At 43.3% G+C, this 15,931-nt stretch overlaps 1 protein-coding gene across 2 annotated transcripts; it reads right to left on the bottom strand.

Moving 5' to 3' along the window:
• Positions 1 to 784: 784 nt before the first annotated feature.
• On the bottom strand, positions 785 to 15,081 carry ubp1 (upstream binding protein 1). Of its 2 annotated transcripts, none has more exons than XM_069681542.1 (16): positions 14,196 to 15,081; positions 11,388 to 11,539; positions 9,165 to 9,241; positions 8,970 to 9,075; positions 8,660 to 8,766; positions 8,396 to 8,548; positions 8,195 to 8,305; positions 6,255 to 6,362; positions 5,886 to 5,992; positions 5,746 to 5,800; positions 4,353 to 4,446; positions 4,174 to 4,264; positions 3,967 to 4,085; positions 3,735 to 3,877; positions 3,206 to 3,257; positions 785 to 3,088 (listed from the first exon to the last, which is right to left on the bottom strand). In XM_069681542.1, exons 1-16 carry the CDS (start codon positions 14,309 to 14,311, stop codon positions 3,051 to 3,053), a joined length of 1,629 nt encoding a protein of 542 aa, XP_069537643.1. In that variant the 5' UTR covers positions 14,312 to 15,081; the 3' UTR covers positions 785 to 3,050. The 2 variants fall into 2 exon arrangements, with proteins under 2 accessions (XP_069537643.1, XP_069537644.1); XM_069681543.1 differs by having other exon boundaries at positions 4,353 to 4,443.
• Between the last annotated feature and the right edge of the window lie 850 nt (positions 15,082 to 15,931).

Genomic DNA, 15,931 nt, shown 5'->3' with positions numbered 1-15,931 from the left:
ATATCCAAAGATATCAGCTGTAATATTTAAGATCATGTCATGACAGTATTCTGCTTTTTCCTACATTATTATTTTTTAAAAACCTTTTAACAAATGACTCTAAACCAGGCCATACACAGTGAACCTAACCATGAAATATGTTAAATAATTGGAGAAATGACAGTAATGTTAAAGTGGATGTTAAATTCAAAAGTGTACATTGCAAAATAAACTGGGTGACTTGTATGACAACACATTCACTTACTGGCATTTCCTTTGAGGAATGCAGCTGTGGACTACCAGCTGTTTTGAGTCCACCAGGACTCAGGTAAATGTCTAGTTTTCTCTCCTGTCTGGTAAATGAGTGCAGCAGCTGCATTCTCCATTCGTCCCAGATGCGATTCAGCCTTTTGACAAAATCGCAAGAGGGAAATTATGCAGGAATCTGAGTCCTAAACATCTGCTTTGTGAGACCTTTCGTAGGTGTTTTGTGCTCTCATTCTCCTCAACAAACTGAATGAGTCCCTGCAGAATCAGATCATTGTCCTAAAACAAAAGGTCACTGTTTAACACGGCCACCTTTGATTGCATGCAATGCCACAAGAGATGATTATTGGATTTAATGATATTCCGAAATAGCATTTTTAAAGGTGTGATCATTACAGGGGCACACACTGTATTTCTACTCACAACCAGGTTGAGTTAAGAAAACTAAAGATATACAAAATGTTTTGACAATTGTAATCTAATATATATATGTATGTGTGTCTTATGAAACAAGGGAGTGATGAAGCAGGACACCAGAGAAAGTTATGAAATCATTTATTCCCAGCACATGTGGTTGTGTACATCTCCAGCATACGATACTGTGCACATGAGAAGCATCATCATCGACATTAGGCTGTACATGAACGGTGGTCACCTCTCCTGCTCGCACTCCCACACACACACTCAGTCTCTCTCTCTCTCTCTCTCTCACACACACACACACACACACACACACATACACAGACGACTGGATCAGGCCTTCAGGGGACCAAAACTTGGTATCACATCCGCTCTATAACTCACTAATTCTTTGAGTCTATGAACACAGTTAACTTTGCCTTGTAAACATCACAAGAGCTACAGTCCTGGCTCTGGCGTGTGGGGAGACAAAAACAGACGTTTTTTTTTAGCCTCCAGTCTTTTTTTTCATTTTGTTCTCCTTCTTTACGGCGGATAAGAAGAGGGTGTGGCTGTAGGACTACTGACTACACATCGAGCTGGAGTTTTGTGATATTTTAGTGCAGACTTGGTCTCTAACATCTGGAAAAAAAGGAGGGGTCACACTCACCAAGAACCAAATGATCCCTCCCTCCCTCCCTCCCCTGTCTTCCACATGCTCTTTACTAAACTGCAAGCTAAACAGTTACATCATACCAACAGGAAAAAAGGTTATGACGACTACCGACATAATTAAGTTTTCTTTGCAAGAACAAAAAATGAAACACATGCACACACACACACGCACCATCTGACACTTGGAGGCGTGCAAACTGTATGCAGCTGCAACATTGTGCACAAAAATCAAAGGGCGGGTCAACCAAACCAACCGCGACTCCTAGGACCTGTGTGAGACTTCCTGTAACTTTTCAAAGTAAGGGCGCTTAAAGCGCAAGTTTTGCACTTCCTGTGTTTAGCTACATTTAAAACATTTGAAGATGGATGTGGAGCTGCCATGATTTTCTACAGTCTACAGTATAAGACTATTAAAATCAGGCTACTGCAGTGATACATGTCTACCAGCCTGATGTGTGTGTGTTGTTTCTTGCAGAGCAGATCCTGGAATGGATCAGGGTTTATGTACATGCAGAGCTCAAGCATCACCAAAAGATGAGGGTTTTATTTGCCATCTGATCAGTTATATGGATGCTTCAAGATGACCAAGATGTGCATTTTCTTCTTCAAAAAACACCGTCAATCTGAAACCCGTTTGGTCCACATTATAGTAGGTTTTTGGATAGGCGTTACTGCTCCACATATCAGTCTTCTACGGAGGATTTTTCCTCTTATTTTTGCACATTTATGGCCAAAATCCCAGAAGGCGTAAACCACATCCTCTAAAACCAGTGTCTCAAAGTCAGCACAGAAAGCAGAGGAGTCAAAGACGAGGTGAGTGTGCACTGTGTTTGTGAATGTGAGCTAAAGATCGAGTTAAAAAAAGCCAATATGGCACCAGAAACAAGTAAATTCAATGAGAGCAATAGAAACAGCTGATCCATAAATAAAGCATCAACTAAAAACGGTAAAAGCGCAGGCCGAACAGGACGTACGTTAAGAGAGTGGAGACAGAGATATGGCTGGACTTTATACGAGTTAATGAAATCAGTCCGTCTTATTAATTCCATGAAAAAAAAAAAAATCATGTTTGTGTCAAAATCCACAAATTTATCCCGGATACTTCAGGGGTTATCGAGCACAGCCGTTCAATACATGTTTTATTAGGACAACCCTCGTCGAGAATGTTAAACAAGCAGAGTAAGTTGGGTTTCTCCGTTAAGCAGGTTAGTATGTTGAGATCGCATGCTGTTCAGCAGTACAGGTTATCAAATACTGGCCTAGTGCTGGTTGTGCGCGTCGTGTAGGAAGGGCAACGAGCAATAAGGAAACTCTGCTTTCTTTTATTTCCTTCTCCTGCCGGCCAGAACGCCACTCTCCCCTCCCTCCTGGAGCCTCCCCTTCCCTTCTCCCGCAGAAACCATATAAAAAGACAAGAAATAAAATAATAAAACAAAATACATAGAACGTCATTATGTTTCCTCTAACTCCACATCCTCCTCCGGTCTCTCTTCTTTGAACCGAACTCCTCCGTTAATAGTGTTTTCAATATGAAACAGTGGACACACCCATGTCAGATTCTAACATTTACATGGCTTTTAGCGCAGTCTCTCTGCTTTCCATCGAGCGAGCGTCTAAGAGAGAACGGGAGGAAGTACGAGGAAAGAGCGGAGGCAGGCGGGGAGGGACGGAGGGAGGCTTCTGCTCCAAAACAGAGGGTGGAGTATTAGTGATGCCATCTGTCCTCCACACTACTTCAGGATTAGATGGAGTCCTTCGCCCAGTTCATCTGGAGAGAGAGAGAGAGAGAGAGAAGTGCAGGAAGAAAGAGGAAGAACATTAAATCCCTGTCAAATGGGGATCTACTGAGCCGCCATTCAGGCCAAATGATGCACAATGAGCTCACCTTTGACAGTGCTGATCAAAAAACAGCTCTCGTCAGGTAGGTTGTAAACCATCTGCAAAAGATAAAACAGACAAGTGCTTACACGGTGCAAGAAGTGTATGAAAATGTAAATTACATGCAAATAAGTGACACATCAAGTGCACACAATAGAGTCGTTGTTCCTGGTCAAACAGCACACAAAAGAGACGCATCATCTACTTTCGCCTTTCTACAGAGGAAATGAATCCACGTTCGAATCCTGCCGTTTACTCTCGCCCGAGTTCAGAAACAGTTCAGCTTTACTTTCGTATTTACAGATGTTATGCATTTAAAAGAGCCAACCAAAACACACACAAAATTGTAAGCAAACAAGTTGTTGAACAGTTTCGTCAGGGATGTTTTTTCCTGCTTGTTGTGCAGAGTTTTGAGCCAACAGTTTAACACTTATTCCTTTTAACAAAGAGCCCTCTACTGGTGAGAACCTTAACAGAGCTGATGGAGAGGAACAGTTTGTCATAGGGCCTGTGTATATGCGTGTATGTGTGCGTACCTGGTCGCTGAGCAGGATGTGTATGCCTGTAGGACCCTGTCTGTACACCTGGTTGATCGTCCCCAGTGGAAGGCTGCACACACACGCCATCTTGCGGATGAGCTCTGCAGCTGTGAGCTCCTCTAGATACAGAGCGTGATACACTGCACACAAACACACTCATGTTAACAATCACACACTGCATTATCCGGTGGATGAACATCATGTTGCTGTTGAGAACAGAGTTTGTTACCGTGTAAACTAGAGGAAATGCTGTGTTCTCCGTTTTCATTGGTGCCGTGTCTCTCCAGCAGGGGGCTCTCCCGAGGGGACTCCTGACAGACGTACACTGTCAACCTGGGGCGCACTGACCTGCACGCACAGACAGTGTTTAATTTGATAAAACACACCGGCATCTTCATAAATTACTACACCAGCACACACACACTATGTAACACACCTGGATTTAAGTGCATTGAAGAGTCTGATCCCATCTGCCGGCCCACAAATCTGGACCAGGTCGTCCCGGGTTAGCTTCAACAAATCAGAACCTACACGACAAGTTAGAGGAGAAGTCACACTTACTGCAGCCATTACTACATCACATTATAGTGTGTGTTTGTGTGTGTGTGTGTGTACCTGAGAAGTGAGAGAAGAGTCGTGTGTAGGAGTTGAAGCGGTTTTTCAGCAGCCACTTCTGTGCGTCCTGTATGGAGGCAGTGGGGCTCAGCTGCTGCAGGGGACAGAGACACACGAGGAGTCAACAAACTACCACATCTGGATCTTTACTTACTTTCACTAACTAATAAAAGCCACTTACACTGACTCATCACATTAAACTGTACAGTTTTTGTGTTTGGATAAAAGTACTTATTTTGCCTCGAAGCTACCAATTATTTTCTACTTTTCTTTCGGTCTACAAATGTGCAAAAACAAATGCAACTTTTTATTTTTCATTAAATCTACAGGTTAGTTTATCAATTAATCTTTAGGTATACAATTTGTTGATATTAAAAAATGCCATGATGGTGATGTTCATGTTATGTGCAAACACTCCCCAAAAGTTTATATATAAACTTGTTTTGAAGTTGCATGTAGTGATGCTGTGATGATGCATTATTTTCAATTGTTTGTCTAAAACAATAAATGCAATTGTTTATCATTCTTTCACTAAAGTAGTTTAAAGTGCTGCTTTGTCACTCATTCAGTTGCTTTCAATTCAAATGTATTATTACCTTAAAATAGTGTAATGTAGGGATGCACGATATTGGATTTTTTGCCGATATTTTACAACTCATTTAGCCTATTACTGATACCGATATTTTTTTCCCGCACACCTAATTGCAGAGATCATCAACTCTCTTCTGTATTGGAATTAGCGTACAGTGTAATGGTGATACTCTTATCACATTTGTTACAACGGTCGGGGCGACGGGTCTTGAGATGGTTGATCAAGTTTGTAGTGTTGAAAGACTTTGCCTTGGCTCCTCCTCGCATCACTGAAGCTGAGCAGTCATTGCAAACAGCAGTTTTGCGATCTATTTCGGACACTTTGAAAAACTTCCACACCACGGACATTTTGGCTTCTAGCTCTCTCATGCTGCAGGCAGACACACGTGACGTCATCATGCTGCGCCGCGCAGGTCTTCTTCGCGGCAGGGACATTGCACCGAGGTCGGGCATTTAATCAAGTATGCAGCAGCCCATTATTTTATCGGTTAATTATATCGGTGGATATCAGCGTGTTGGCCGATATCCGATATGGAAGTTATTAAAGAAACTGCAGCAGCGTGAGCGACTGAAGCATGGTCTTACATTACAACAGACATTTTGACCTGTAACAGTGAAGCACAGGTGGCTCTGCTCTATTCAGGTCTTTCAGTAATCATGACTGTGTTGACAGGATTTCAGCCAACGTTAATCACTCCTTTGCCTTTCCTAACGAGACATTTCGAAGAGTCTGCTGAGGAAACGTTCAGTTCTTTAACATGTCTACCTGTTTATACATTAAAGAAGACGAGTGGAGACTTACCTCCGAGTTGCCATGGCTGCCAGGGTCTGCCTGGTGATTGGGTGAGGACGAGTCACTACAACACAAGAGACAACAATGAGAGAGAGGTGACGCAAACCTCAGTTAACAGGCATCATACACACACAGAGACACACAGCTACCTGTCCGGTACTGAGGAGGTTGTGTAGGTGGACAGTGGGGCGGAGGTGAAGGAGGGAGTAGCTGCCTGGTTGGGGCTGACGTAGGCGTTGTCTGGCCAGGGGGAGCACTGAGGAGGAGAGAAACACATAGATATACAATAATGATGCTTCTCTCACTCTTACGAAAAAAAAGTTACATTTGAGGAAACTCTAATGGGGCTTGGGAATTTAGCTTTGCACCATCTCCACCCCACCCAAAGACAAATGCATTAAAAACACCTCCTTTCCACCAGCTGAGGGTCTCTAGTGTTTCAGGCTACAAACAGGTGTCTGCGGATGGAAGGGTTTGAGGGGGGAGGAGGAGTGAAGGAGACTAGAGCAGGTTCTTACACTGCCTCTCTTGGCCAAGGAGTCGCCACAGTCAGCGGGAAGAGTGCGCTTGCTGGACTTTTTCAGCTCGTGGTCGCCCGCATCTTCTATGATGGGTTCAAGTCTCGTCTGCATACAGACACACGCCAGAGGTTAGCCAGCCACCAGCACAAACACACACACAACCAAAACCCTCAGGAACACACTAGTGGAAAACGTGAAGGCAGTTTAAGTGTGACATTAAAGTGCATCAAATACATAATTATGCAAAGATGACGTTTAAGACATTCAAGCTCTTATTTCACAAACTGTTTTTCTGTGTGTACCTGACCTAACGACCACCTTTGCTAACATTTTGGTGAGGGGTAAAAAAAGCAAAGGTGCCATTTCACACAACTTTTTCAGTGCGTCTCTGTTGTTTAAACTGTCCTTTATAAATAGTTCACAAAAATAGATGCTTCACTTTGCAGCTAAACAATTTAAAGTACTAGTAAGCATCTTAGCATTACTGCCAACCACTTTCCAAAGCAAACCAGACTCTGCTCAGTCTGCAACCAGCCACTGATTTCACTTCCTACAGAATTAAAATACACACAAAGGCTGTGTTAGAAATGACATACTATACTAGCAGTAAGTGCTCATCTCTATTTATAGATTCGACACAGAAATGTAGAGTCTGTAGGCAGGGATGTGGATTTTAGGAAACTGTTCTGGTTTCTGTTTGAACTACGCTTGTAGTCGAGTAATATTGACCAATCACGTATCAGCAGGCTGCGGCGTATGCAGGAAAAACGGTCCGTGTGGAGAGCAAAAGCAGGCGGAGCTTAATACAGCGCAATGACATCCCGGCTCCCATCAGGACGATGATTTTGCTTCTTATTAATCTCTATAAACAGACATCTGCATGCTTACAGCTAACAATCTGTTCTAGATCTAAAATTCAACTTGTGATAAAATCCCTGACGCTGTGTCATGAAAGCCGTTCAGCGTTCAGATTTCCCGACTTCCTCGAATGCATCAGAAATGATCGATCTGACTTCCGTTCAGCAAATGAGCATTTTAAAAGTAGCTTTCTTCTCCTCTTGAGGACAGACCAGACAAAGCTTCATTTTGACTTTTTACTAATCTGCATCAGGATGTTGAAATGTCGGCAAAGATAAGACCCGTTAATTAAAGTGAATCACAAGAAAAACAGTTTCTTTTTCTGTAAACAATGCAGCACGCGGAAAAGGAAGTCGTTTATCGCTAACCGCCAGCTACACGCCCAGCATGCTCAAAGTTTCCCCCAGAGGCTACATCATTGTCATACTATAGCTGATGGGATCTGAGATAGAGCAAGTACTGATTTAGCCAAAATGTAGTCTGCAAACAAAAGCAAAATTTACAGTATACTTAAAATACTCGGATGTCGTACCGATTCGGAAAAAATCTCCAGTATGCAAAGCGCTGGAATGTCGCAACAGCAGTTGACATGGAGGACAGCAGCATTCGAGCAGAGGGGGGCGCTATAGCTAAAGAAGTGGTGGTTTGTTTTAGCGGGCTTTTGTTTACTTCTGCTTTCTAAAACAGGAAACTGGCGCCTGGCGTAGCATACTGCTAAATCCATTTAAACCCGAACGCAGCGTGCAGCATGTAGTATATAGTATGTGATTTCGAACACAGCCAAAGAGACTTCAAACTTGCTTGAGACGGTCATTTTGTGTTATCATAACAATATTTTGATGCACTACAGTTGGTTCTAAAATCTTTTCTGTGGTGGTTTGTTGATGAAGCTCTGACATCTAACGTCTAAACTGGTCATAATTTTGTTAATAGATAAACATTAGTCTGTAAGTTCTCAGCAAAAGTGTTTTAAAAGCTGCCTTGTATCATTATAAATCAAATATTTCTGATCATGTAAACTGGATGTTTGTGAGTACTTCAGCCTGGTTGGTGTTATTCCACAGCAGCTGCATACTGACCTCTGACAGGATAGTGGTATCATAAGAAGGCTGGTACTTTTCCTTCTCTTGAGCTGTGCGTTTCTCCATCTTCTCCCTGTCCGTCTTTTGCTTACGGTCCGCCCCCTTTGGCTAAACAGGAAGCAGAGAAGAAGAAGAGACCATAAAAGGAGGAAGAGAGATTTAGCGCTTCGAGGCCTGTGTGAGAGAGTGAGTGTGTACCTTGAAGACTTTGATTTGGCAGGAGGCAGAGTGGAGGTGCTCCGTGTACTCTCCACCGTCTCCCTGAGCGAACGTGTCGAACTGGATCCTGAAGGGGACGCCCTTCTCCCCGCCGTGCTTCCTGGGAGTGAACTCTGTGCTGATGCAGTGCACCTGCAGACGAGAGGGTGATCGAAATGCGCGTTTGATGTGGAAATTCAGAGGCACTCCCAACAGATGGCACGAAGCAGAGCGGGTGCGTGTGTGTGTTTATGTGTGTGTTACCTGCACAAAAACAGAAGTTCTTTTGTTCATGTCCCACAGGAACTCTGCCGCATTGAGCTGGGAGGGGTGAGTCTTAGGCTCCACAATGCCCACTGACATGGGGATATCTGTCACAAACACACAGGTATTTCAGCTCAGGATCACACACGTGCAGGTACCCTACATTCAGTTCCCAATTTGCATACCACAATTTTCCCAGCATAATTTCAAACTTGATGGTGCCTTTATGTGTATTTTCCCGCATAAACTATTTTCCCAATTAGTGTCACAACACGTGAAGGCAGCGTTATCGTAAACCAGGCATCATTACCGATGTCAAGGAGACGGTCGCCGGGTCGATTCCACTTCCAGCCCTCCAGCTGCTGGTGCTCCGTGTACTGCAGCCGGCGGTCATGAAACACCACTCGGACTATGCTCTGCACACACAAACAAACCGCGTCAGGTATTAAGTGTACTTGAGGTAAGACGTCAAAGTTTCCCCCTCCAGCTGTGAGGATCTTCTCACCTTCACCATCTTGTTGTTGAGCTCTGGGAGCTCCTCTGGCTTTCTGTTATCCAACATACGCACCTCGTAAGACTGGCCTGAGAGCGAGAGAGAGAGAGAGACAGAAATCACAACATTAAAGAAAGAAAGAATCATGACTGAGAGCTACTAAAAACAAACAAGACAGTGCAGTGAATGCAACATGTCCCTGTCCTCAAACTGGCTCCTTTGGCGTAATTATGGTGAAACTGAAAATTAACTTTCGTTAACCCTCTTCTGAGAAAAAAGTTGACAGTCTGAGAAAAATGCTTCAAACTCTCTGGTTGTCTATCAAAAATGGTGATCTTGGACTTGTGAGACAGGTTCACAGACAGATGATTCAGAGCATCAACGCAAGATCTGCATTCATGCTGCCCTCTTATCTCGTCTCTCTTCTCTCCGTCTGCTTCATAATCTGATCCTCCCACACCTCTGATGAGTTTTTTGATGCAGCAAAAGTTTATCGTTTCTGCTCCATGTTGAAAACATGAGGGTGGCTGTAATAGTTTCATTTTCACATGAACATTGGTGAGCGTATTTATAGAACTCTCTAAAAAGCCTCAAACTTACACTGTACATTCTGACACAGAATGTGGCCGAGACTTTATCAGACCCGTCTTTCACTGTGACATGAAGTTAATGTCACAGATTGTGGTTAATGTGCAGTGTCTAGTGGTGCATTATGAGGTTGTGTATTTTTCTGACTAATGTTTCACTATTGCAGTTATTTATTTGAAGTCCACACAGGCTTGGTACTCCAGCATTTTTTTGTACTTTAATGCGAGACAGACACTCACGTCAGGATTGGACGCCCCACAATGTCATAATGTCATTCTGTTGTGATAAAAGGTTGCAAGTTGCCGAATTGTATTTATCGTATTTCACCACTTCCCGATTCATCAGCAATGGACAGAGAAAATGTGAAGGGGAAATGGGGCCATATTTCAAGGTGACAACAAATTAAAGCTCCTGTGATGAACTTTTCAGTTAGTGTTGATTTTGGCGCCCCCTGTGGACAAAGCCGCACCTCTCATCTCTTTGCTGATTTTGTCCTGTACATGCTTCAGTGGCGGTTTTTAACAAAAATCCTCATCTCGCTTTCTTTCAGTATCACTCACTTTAAACTTTTGCCCTGGAAAATGTAAACAAAGGCAGTGTGCAGTGCACCTACCCCCCCGCCAGCAGCTTCAGGCATTTAAAATAACTATATAGAAATAATCAATCTTGTCGCTCATGGTTTGGTTTGCTTTTGTAGCTCATAAAGAGTAATCAGAATTAATTTCAGTCTGTTTCATAACCAGTGAAAAACTGTTCACAGGAGCTTTAACTGCAATTACACAACAGCGAGTGTTAAAATTCAGTTAGCTAGGAAGTGGCTAAATGCTAACTTAAGCTATTATCTAACGGTAGGTTATCAAATACGTTGTGTACCTTTAAATATGGCCATATTTCTCTCCTCATTTTCAGCGCTCAGTCTTTCAAATTGCAGATAAATCAGAAAGCAGTAAAATAAAACAGATTTCTAGATTCCTTACGTTAAAAGGATTTACAACTTTGAACACAGCGGTGAAATTATTCTTTGATAACAGCATATGAGCTTCCCATGCAGAGCGTGACATCAGGGGAAATGGCAATGAAGGTCTTCCAGTGAGCACATCCCATCAGGTTTATTGTTAATCAGGTTCAAACCATTCAACTATACAGAAAATACTGGCATCCTATAATGATTGTCCTCTCTAACACGTGTATAAATCAGACCTTGACTAAACAATCAGTCGGTATATATTACAGTTAAACATGCTAACCACATCCTGACCGTATAACATGGATGGCCAAATGGTTATAGGCCTCACACGTTCACATATGTTGATTTTTCTGGTGAAAAAGAGGCGATTATACTCTTCCATGTGTGTTGATCCCTTTACGTGCAGTTTAATAAAGAAAACCTTTATTGCAATGTAGCAGAATCCCCCTGGCGGTGCTCGACATTAAAGCAGTGAGGTCAGAGAAAGGGGCCAATCACATCGGTGTCTTCTTACAGTCGTTATACTAATGTGCAGTGAATTAATGGGATCGTTATTTATTTATGTTAAACGATGGGCGTTTACCCGCACATCACAAACATGAGCTGTTTATGTACAAACTCCATCAAAGTCTTTATGAGCAGCGTCAGTGCATTTCATCATATTTAACCTGCCGTCTCACCTTGGTTTAGGTATGTGAGCGTCTCGTCGTGCAGCTTGACGGCAGGCGAGGTGGCGGCGCACAGCACATACTGGAATGGGGGGTTTTTGGTCTCGTGTTCAGGAGGGAGGCTGGAGTCCTCCTGCTTAAAGATGGGCAGAGCCAGCACATCGCTGCAAGGGAGAGAAGGAAGAGGAGAGGAGCAGAAACAGGACGTCAGCATGGATGTGATGCATCAGACACGCGTGCTTAACAAGTTTTTTCCAAGAACAGCTTAAGTGTTGCCTCTCAGTGTTTTAAACTGAATCATTATCTGCCTATTATATGCTTTTATTGAATCTCCAAAGCCATTTGGGATCCGTCCGCATGGGGACAACCACCTGAAGGCAGAGAGAAACCCTTGATTTGTTCCTTACAAGTGTTCTTGTTTTCCCTACTTAGCAATGTTCTGTAAAACACATCAGATTCAGGTTCGGTCCATTTAAACTGTTGCAGGTTCCAGCTTTGGTGAGACAATACTTCCCTCCTCACAGCGTGGAATTATTAAATGGATCGGCTTATTTTAGTATCAGTGACGAGGGCTCTCCATCGATCAAATGGCTCTCTTATTATGTATGCATGAGACCGCAGAGGGATAAATGAACAAAAACACCCAGAGATAGCCTGAGCGCTGACACACACACACACACACACACACACACACACACACACACAAACATCTCTCACACTTGGCAGCCACTCTAGACAGGCACGTCCTCAGCTCACCCTGACAAATGCTGTGGGAGTGTCAACGGGTGCACGGTGTGTATGTGTGTGTGTGTGTCAGTGCCTGTGCAGAAAGTAGTCCCATCCATGCAAAGAAATGCATCTCATTAACCGGAAAACTTTTTGGCAAGTCATGACACTGCTCTGAACAAAATCTAAACTTCCATAAAATGTGTTTGACGATTTCAGGACGTTCCTGCAGCCTGCCACATTTAATCCAATCGCTTCATGCAGGTGTGTTTTCTCTGCAGAGCAGAGCGGGTGCCCAGCTCCAGACCGTGCCAACCTGGGTGCCACAGCCCCTCTCTACCCAGGACAACTACATCTACTTCCTGAAATCTGAGGAGCGGGTTCCACTGACACACACTGAGACATTCTGTTCCTACCAGCTGCTGACTCCAAGCCTGCCCTGCAACCCACCCCAACACCACAGATAGACACCACTACTCCACCTTTAGCCAGTGACATAACACACACACTCTTTTTTACAACTAATTTACTCAAATGCACCTTTAACTTGTGCATTGACAAACTTTGTGACACACACACACACCTGCGTCACACACAGATAAACGCATGCTAGAAGGCAGATGGCCGAAAAGGCCGCTGATAAGACACATGCATGTCCTGAGAGCTGCTCGCCTTTGCCACACAAATATCATCACCTCCCATAACCTGTTGCATAACGCAGTGCACACATACCAAGAGTTACTAATTGAACAGGTGGTTTACAACAATGCCTCTTGAAATCCAACAAGGTCCTCCTTAAACCCTTTAAAACAGAGGGGTACAGGAAACTTAGACTCATTATCAACAGGTGACTAAACAGGGTTTCCCTGAATCACAAGACCTGGCACTGCTGGAAAAACCTGACTCTTTTAATTTCAACCTAGAGTGAGGGGTTTACTGGTTTTACAGAATTTAATAATGATGCACAAACAGACTGTTATTTTATTATTTGAAATGCCTGTCACCGGGTCAGATTCCAACAAGGTGATTCACAGCACAGAGATCAAAAGAACCTGTGTTTACATCTTCGCTGGCAAAATGTCAAAGTGAGTTGTATGCCAGACAGTTATAAGGAAGCAGGACATGTTTTTATTTTGAGAATACAACGCCCGCATGTATCGGACAGGATCAGCTGAGAGATACGTTTTCCCGCTTTATCCACAGAGGTCACCATAATAGCCCAAAAGTGCCTTATAGCTGCTTTAACATTAATGAGAGTGATAGAGCAGCATGTTTTTCCTTCAATTTGTGCAATATCAGTTTGAATGAAATATGTGTGCTGTTAGCTGTTATTGCCCTTGGTTTGGGGAGTTTAAACAAGTTTAAAAATGTAAATTTAAACCCCTGATATTCAATGACAACTAAAGGTGGTCGTTTGGCAAGGGTGGTGGTAGTTTTAAAGTGACAAGTATCAGGAACTCATATCAAATGCTCAGTTAGGTTCTGAGGTTTGTTTACGTTTACTTAGATTTGAAAATAATAGAATAAAATGACACCCTTACATTAGAAAAGGGGATGTTTACGTGTTCTTTAAGCTGCATGAGAGGAAAAGCGCTTATACCTCTAGCTGAACAAACCCTTTTCTTCTGAACATAATTAAAAACAGACCCATCATCCAGGATGTAATGTACAGGCCTTTGTTTCAACTCAGTCCTGGTGTTGAGAAACAAAGCCATATATCTGTACTGATAACCCTGCCAGTCTGTGGGGCCAAAGCAGGGCCTTTCCTTATGTTGTTGTGAAAAGTACACAATGTTTGGGTCTCTTTTGAAGTGAATTAATGTCATTTCACCCCACTGTATAACATATGTCCTTTCTTTGATTTAGTGTGGCTTTAGAGAAATTAATCTGTGTCCCTGATCGTGGCACCCTGCGATGACTGCCCTACTCCAAATCCCAAAACAAAGAGAGGCCATCACACACCGTACAAAAGGAATAACAGCCACAGGCAGGGGGGATGTAATGTTAACTGCTCCAGACAGAGTGTGTTGTTCTCTCTAACGACCCCGTACTGTGTTAGGAAGCTGGGGTTGCTATGATGACTCCGTTTCTAACCTCATGCTGTATGCTCCAGCCCCCAGCTCCTGCCCGATGCCGGACAGGCTGGCATCGAAGTCGTGCACCAGCCCCGACTCTATGGTGGCGTCGTCCATCTTCAGCACCCAGGCCATCGGCCCCAGCTCCTTGTCCTCGGCTTCTACTCGGAGGGCCGCCAGCTTGCTTCAGGTACGAGAAGTCGGCTAGCGAGGAAGTGGGCTCTGCAGCTCGTGAGTGACACCGTGAGAGGAAAGTTATGCTGCTAGCCCGTTAGCCGCTCCCTGGCAAGCTGGGCAGGCGAACTGATAGCTTTCCACAGAGACTGGATGTGTCGCCATATCTCCACTCGAGGTTTAGTGGGCTCTTTTATCACACAGCAAGGTGCTCCACAACTGTCTGAAAGTAACGATACGTTAGCGTCCACTCAGCTATCAAACGTTAGTCGTGACTGAAGACGCGAGCTGATTGTCAGCATGCTAACGTTAGCTAACAGCTAACTAGCGCTACAAAGGCAACTTAAGCAAGCTAGCATGAATCCATCAGCCCCACTGTAACCCCAGGCGCAGACTCTTGAAGCAGTCTAGCTAACGTTAGACCAAAAAACGCAACAAGCTGAGGAGAGGGTTTTGTTTTAGTCCACACGCCGCATCCCACGCAACGTCCGCACAGCTGTTGCTACCTAGCTACACGGCTAACTAGCATCAACTTCACTTGCTTTGAATCAACTGTGTGATGTCCGGTGACCTAAGTGTAGCACTCCTCTGACGCTCCCTGTACCATCCCAAACAGCTCTCCTCTTCTCATCGCGGTGCAGGAATCACCGCTAAGACTCCCAGTCCTTGAGACGCAGTCCTATAACCATCCGAAACGAAGCGGTTGACACAAAACCAGGCATCAACATGGCTCCCTCAGCATACAGACTGTCGGTCCGTGAAGCCTGCAGGGCTGCCACCGCCAGCCTCAGGAAGGATGCCAGGACGGTGATCAACCAATCAGAGCCCCCCTTCTGTGCCCAGCGCAGGGGGATTGGCCAATCAGAGGCCTCCGAGCTTCCGTCATTGTGTCCAACTGTATGTGTGCTCTGCCTCCCAGAAACTACATTTAAGTCATAATCACTGTCAAAAATATTATTTTGTCTTTATAGCAATACTTTCTGGTGTTATATGTATTATTTGCTTTAAAATAAATAAATAAATAAATAAATAAATAAAACCAAATCCAATATTACCAGTAAAATTATATTACACATGGTATCACAAAAATTCTACTTTAATTATTTTTGGATATATTTTTTTTATCCATAAGTGTAAATGTATAAAGACACAACCCTCATTTGTGTTTTTTCAAGTAAAATGTCTAGTTCTGCAAATAGGTGTAGGTATATTTAAAAAAGAAATAGAAAAAATGATACATGAGAACTACTCAGATGTTTATATAGTTGTTTTATGTTAAGTATTTTCTGTCCTTAAGTTTATTATGCTGTATACACTCTACGTCCTTTAAAGAGTCACTGATGGTGATACATTACTTGCCAAATACTGACAACAAAGATAAACGCTTGAGATAATAATACTTAAAGATATATGATCCCAACTCCCTGCTTTTCAAGCAAAATATATATCATGTTCCCACGGTAAAATGGCTCAAAAGTAAAAGCAATACACTTAATAGTTACTAATTAACTTATAGACAACTGAAAATCATCGTTAGAGGCCATAAATTAAACAAAATACACATTTCACTTTCAGATTTAT

This window comes from Semicossyphus pulcher, unplaced genomic scaffold (genome assembly GCF_022749685.1).
Source record: "Semicossyphus pulcher isolate SPU_LCO1_2020_fin unplaced genomic scaffold, fSemPul1.0.p SCAF_5, whole genome shotgun sequence".
Taxonomy (NCBI): Eukaryota; Metazoa; Chordata; class Actinopteri; order Labriformes; family Labridae; genus Semicossyphus; species Semicossyphus pulcher.
The sequence above is the reverse complement of the archived record's forward strand: the minus strand, read 5'-3'. Positions and strand labels throughout refer to the sequence as shown.

Bases quoted from the DNA above. Each gene is read 5' to 3' on its own strand.
- ubp1 (XM_069681542.1), bottom strand. From the start codon at position 14,311: ATGGCCTGGGTGCTGAAGATGGACGACGCCACCATAGAGTCGGGGCTG. The intron at 4,447-5,745 runs GTAAGTCTCCAC...TGTCCCCTGCAG, and splicing joins GCAGCCATGGCAACTCGGAG to CAGCTGAGCCCCACTGCCTC. The intron at 4,265-4,352 runs GTACACACACAC...CTTGTCGTGTAG, and splicing joins ACTCTTCTCTCACTTCTCAG to GTTCTGATTTGTTGAAGCTA.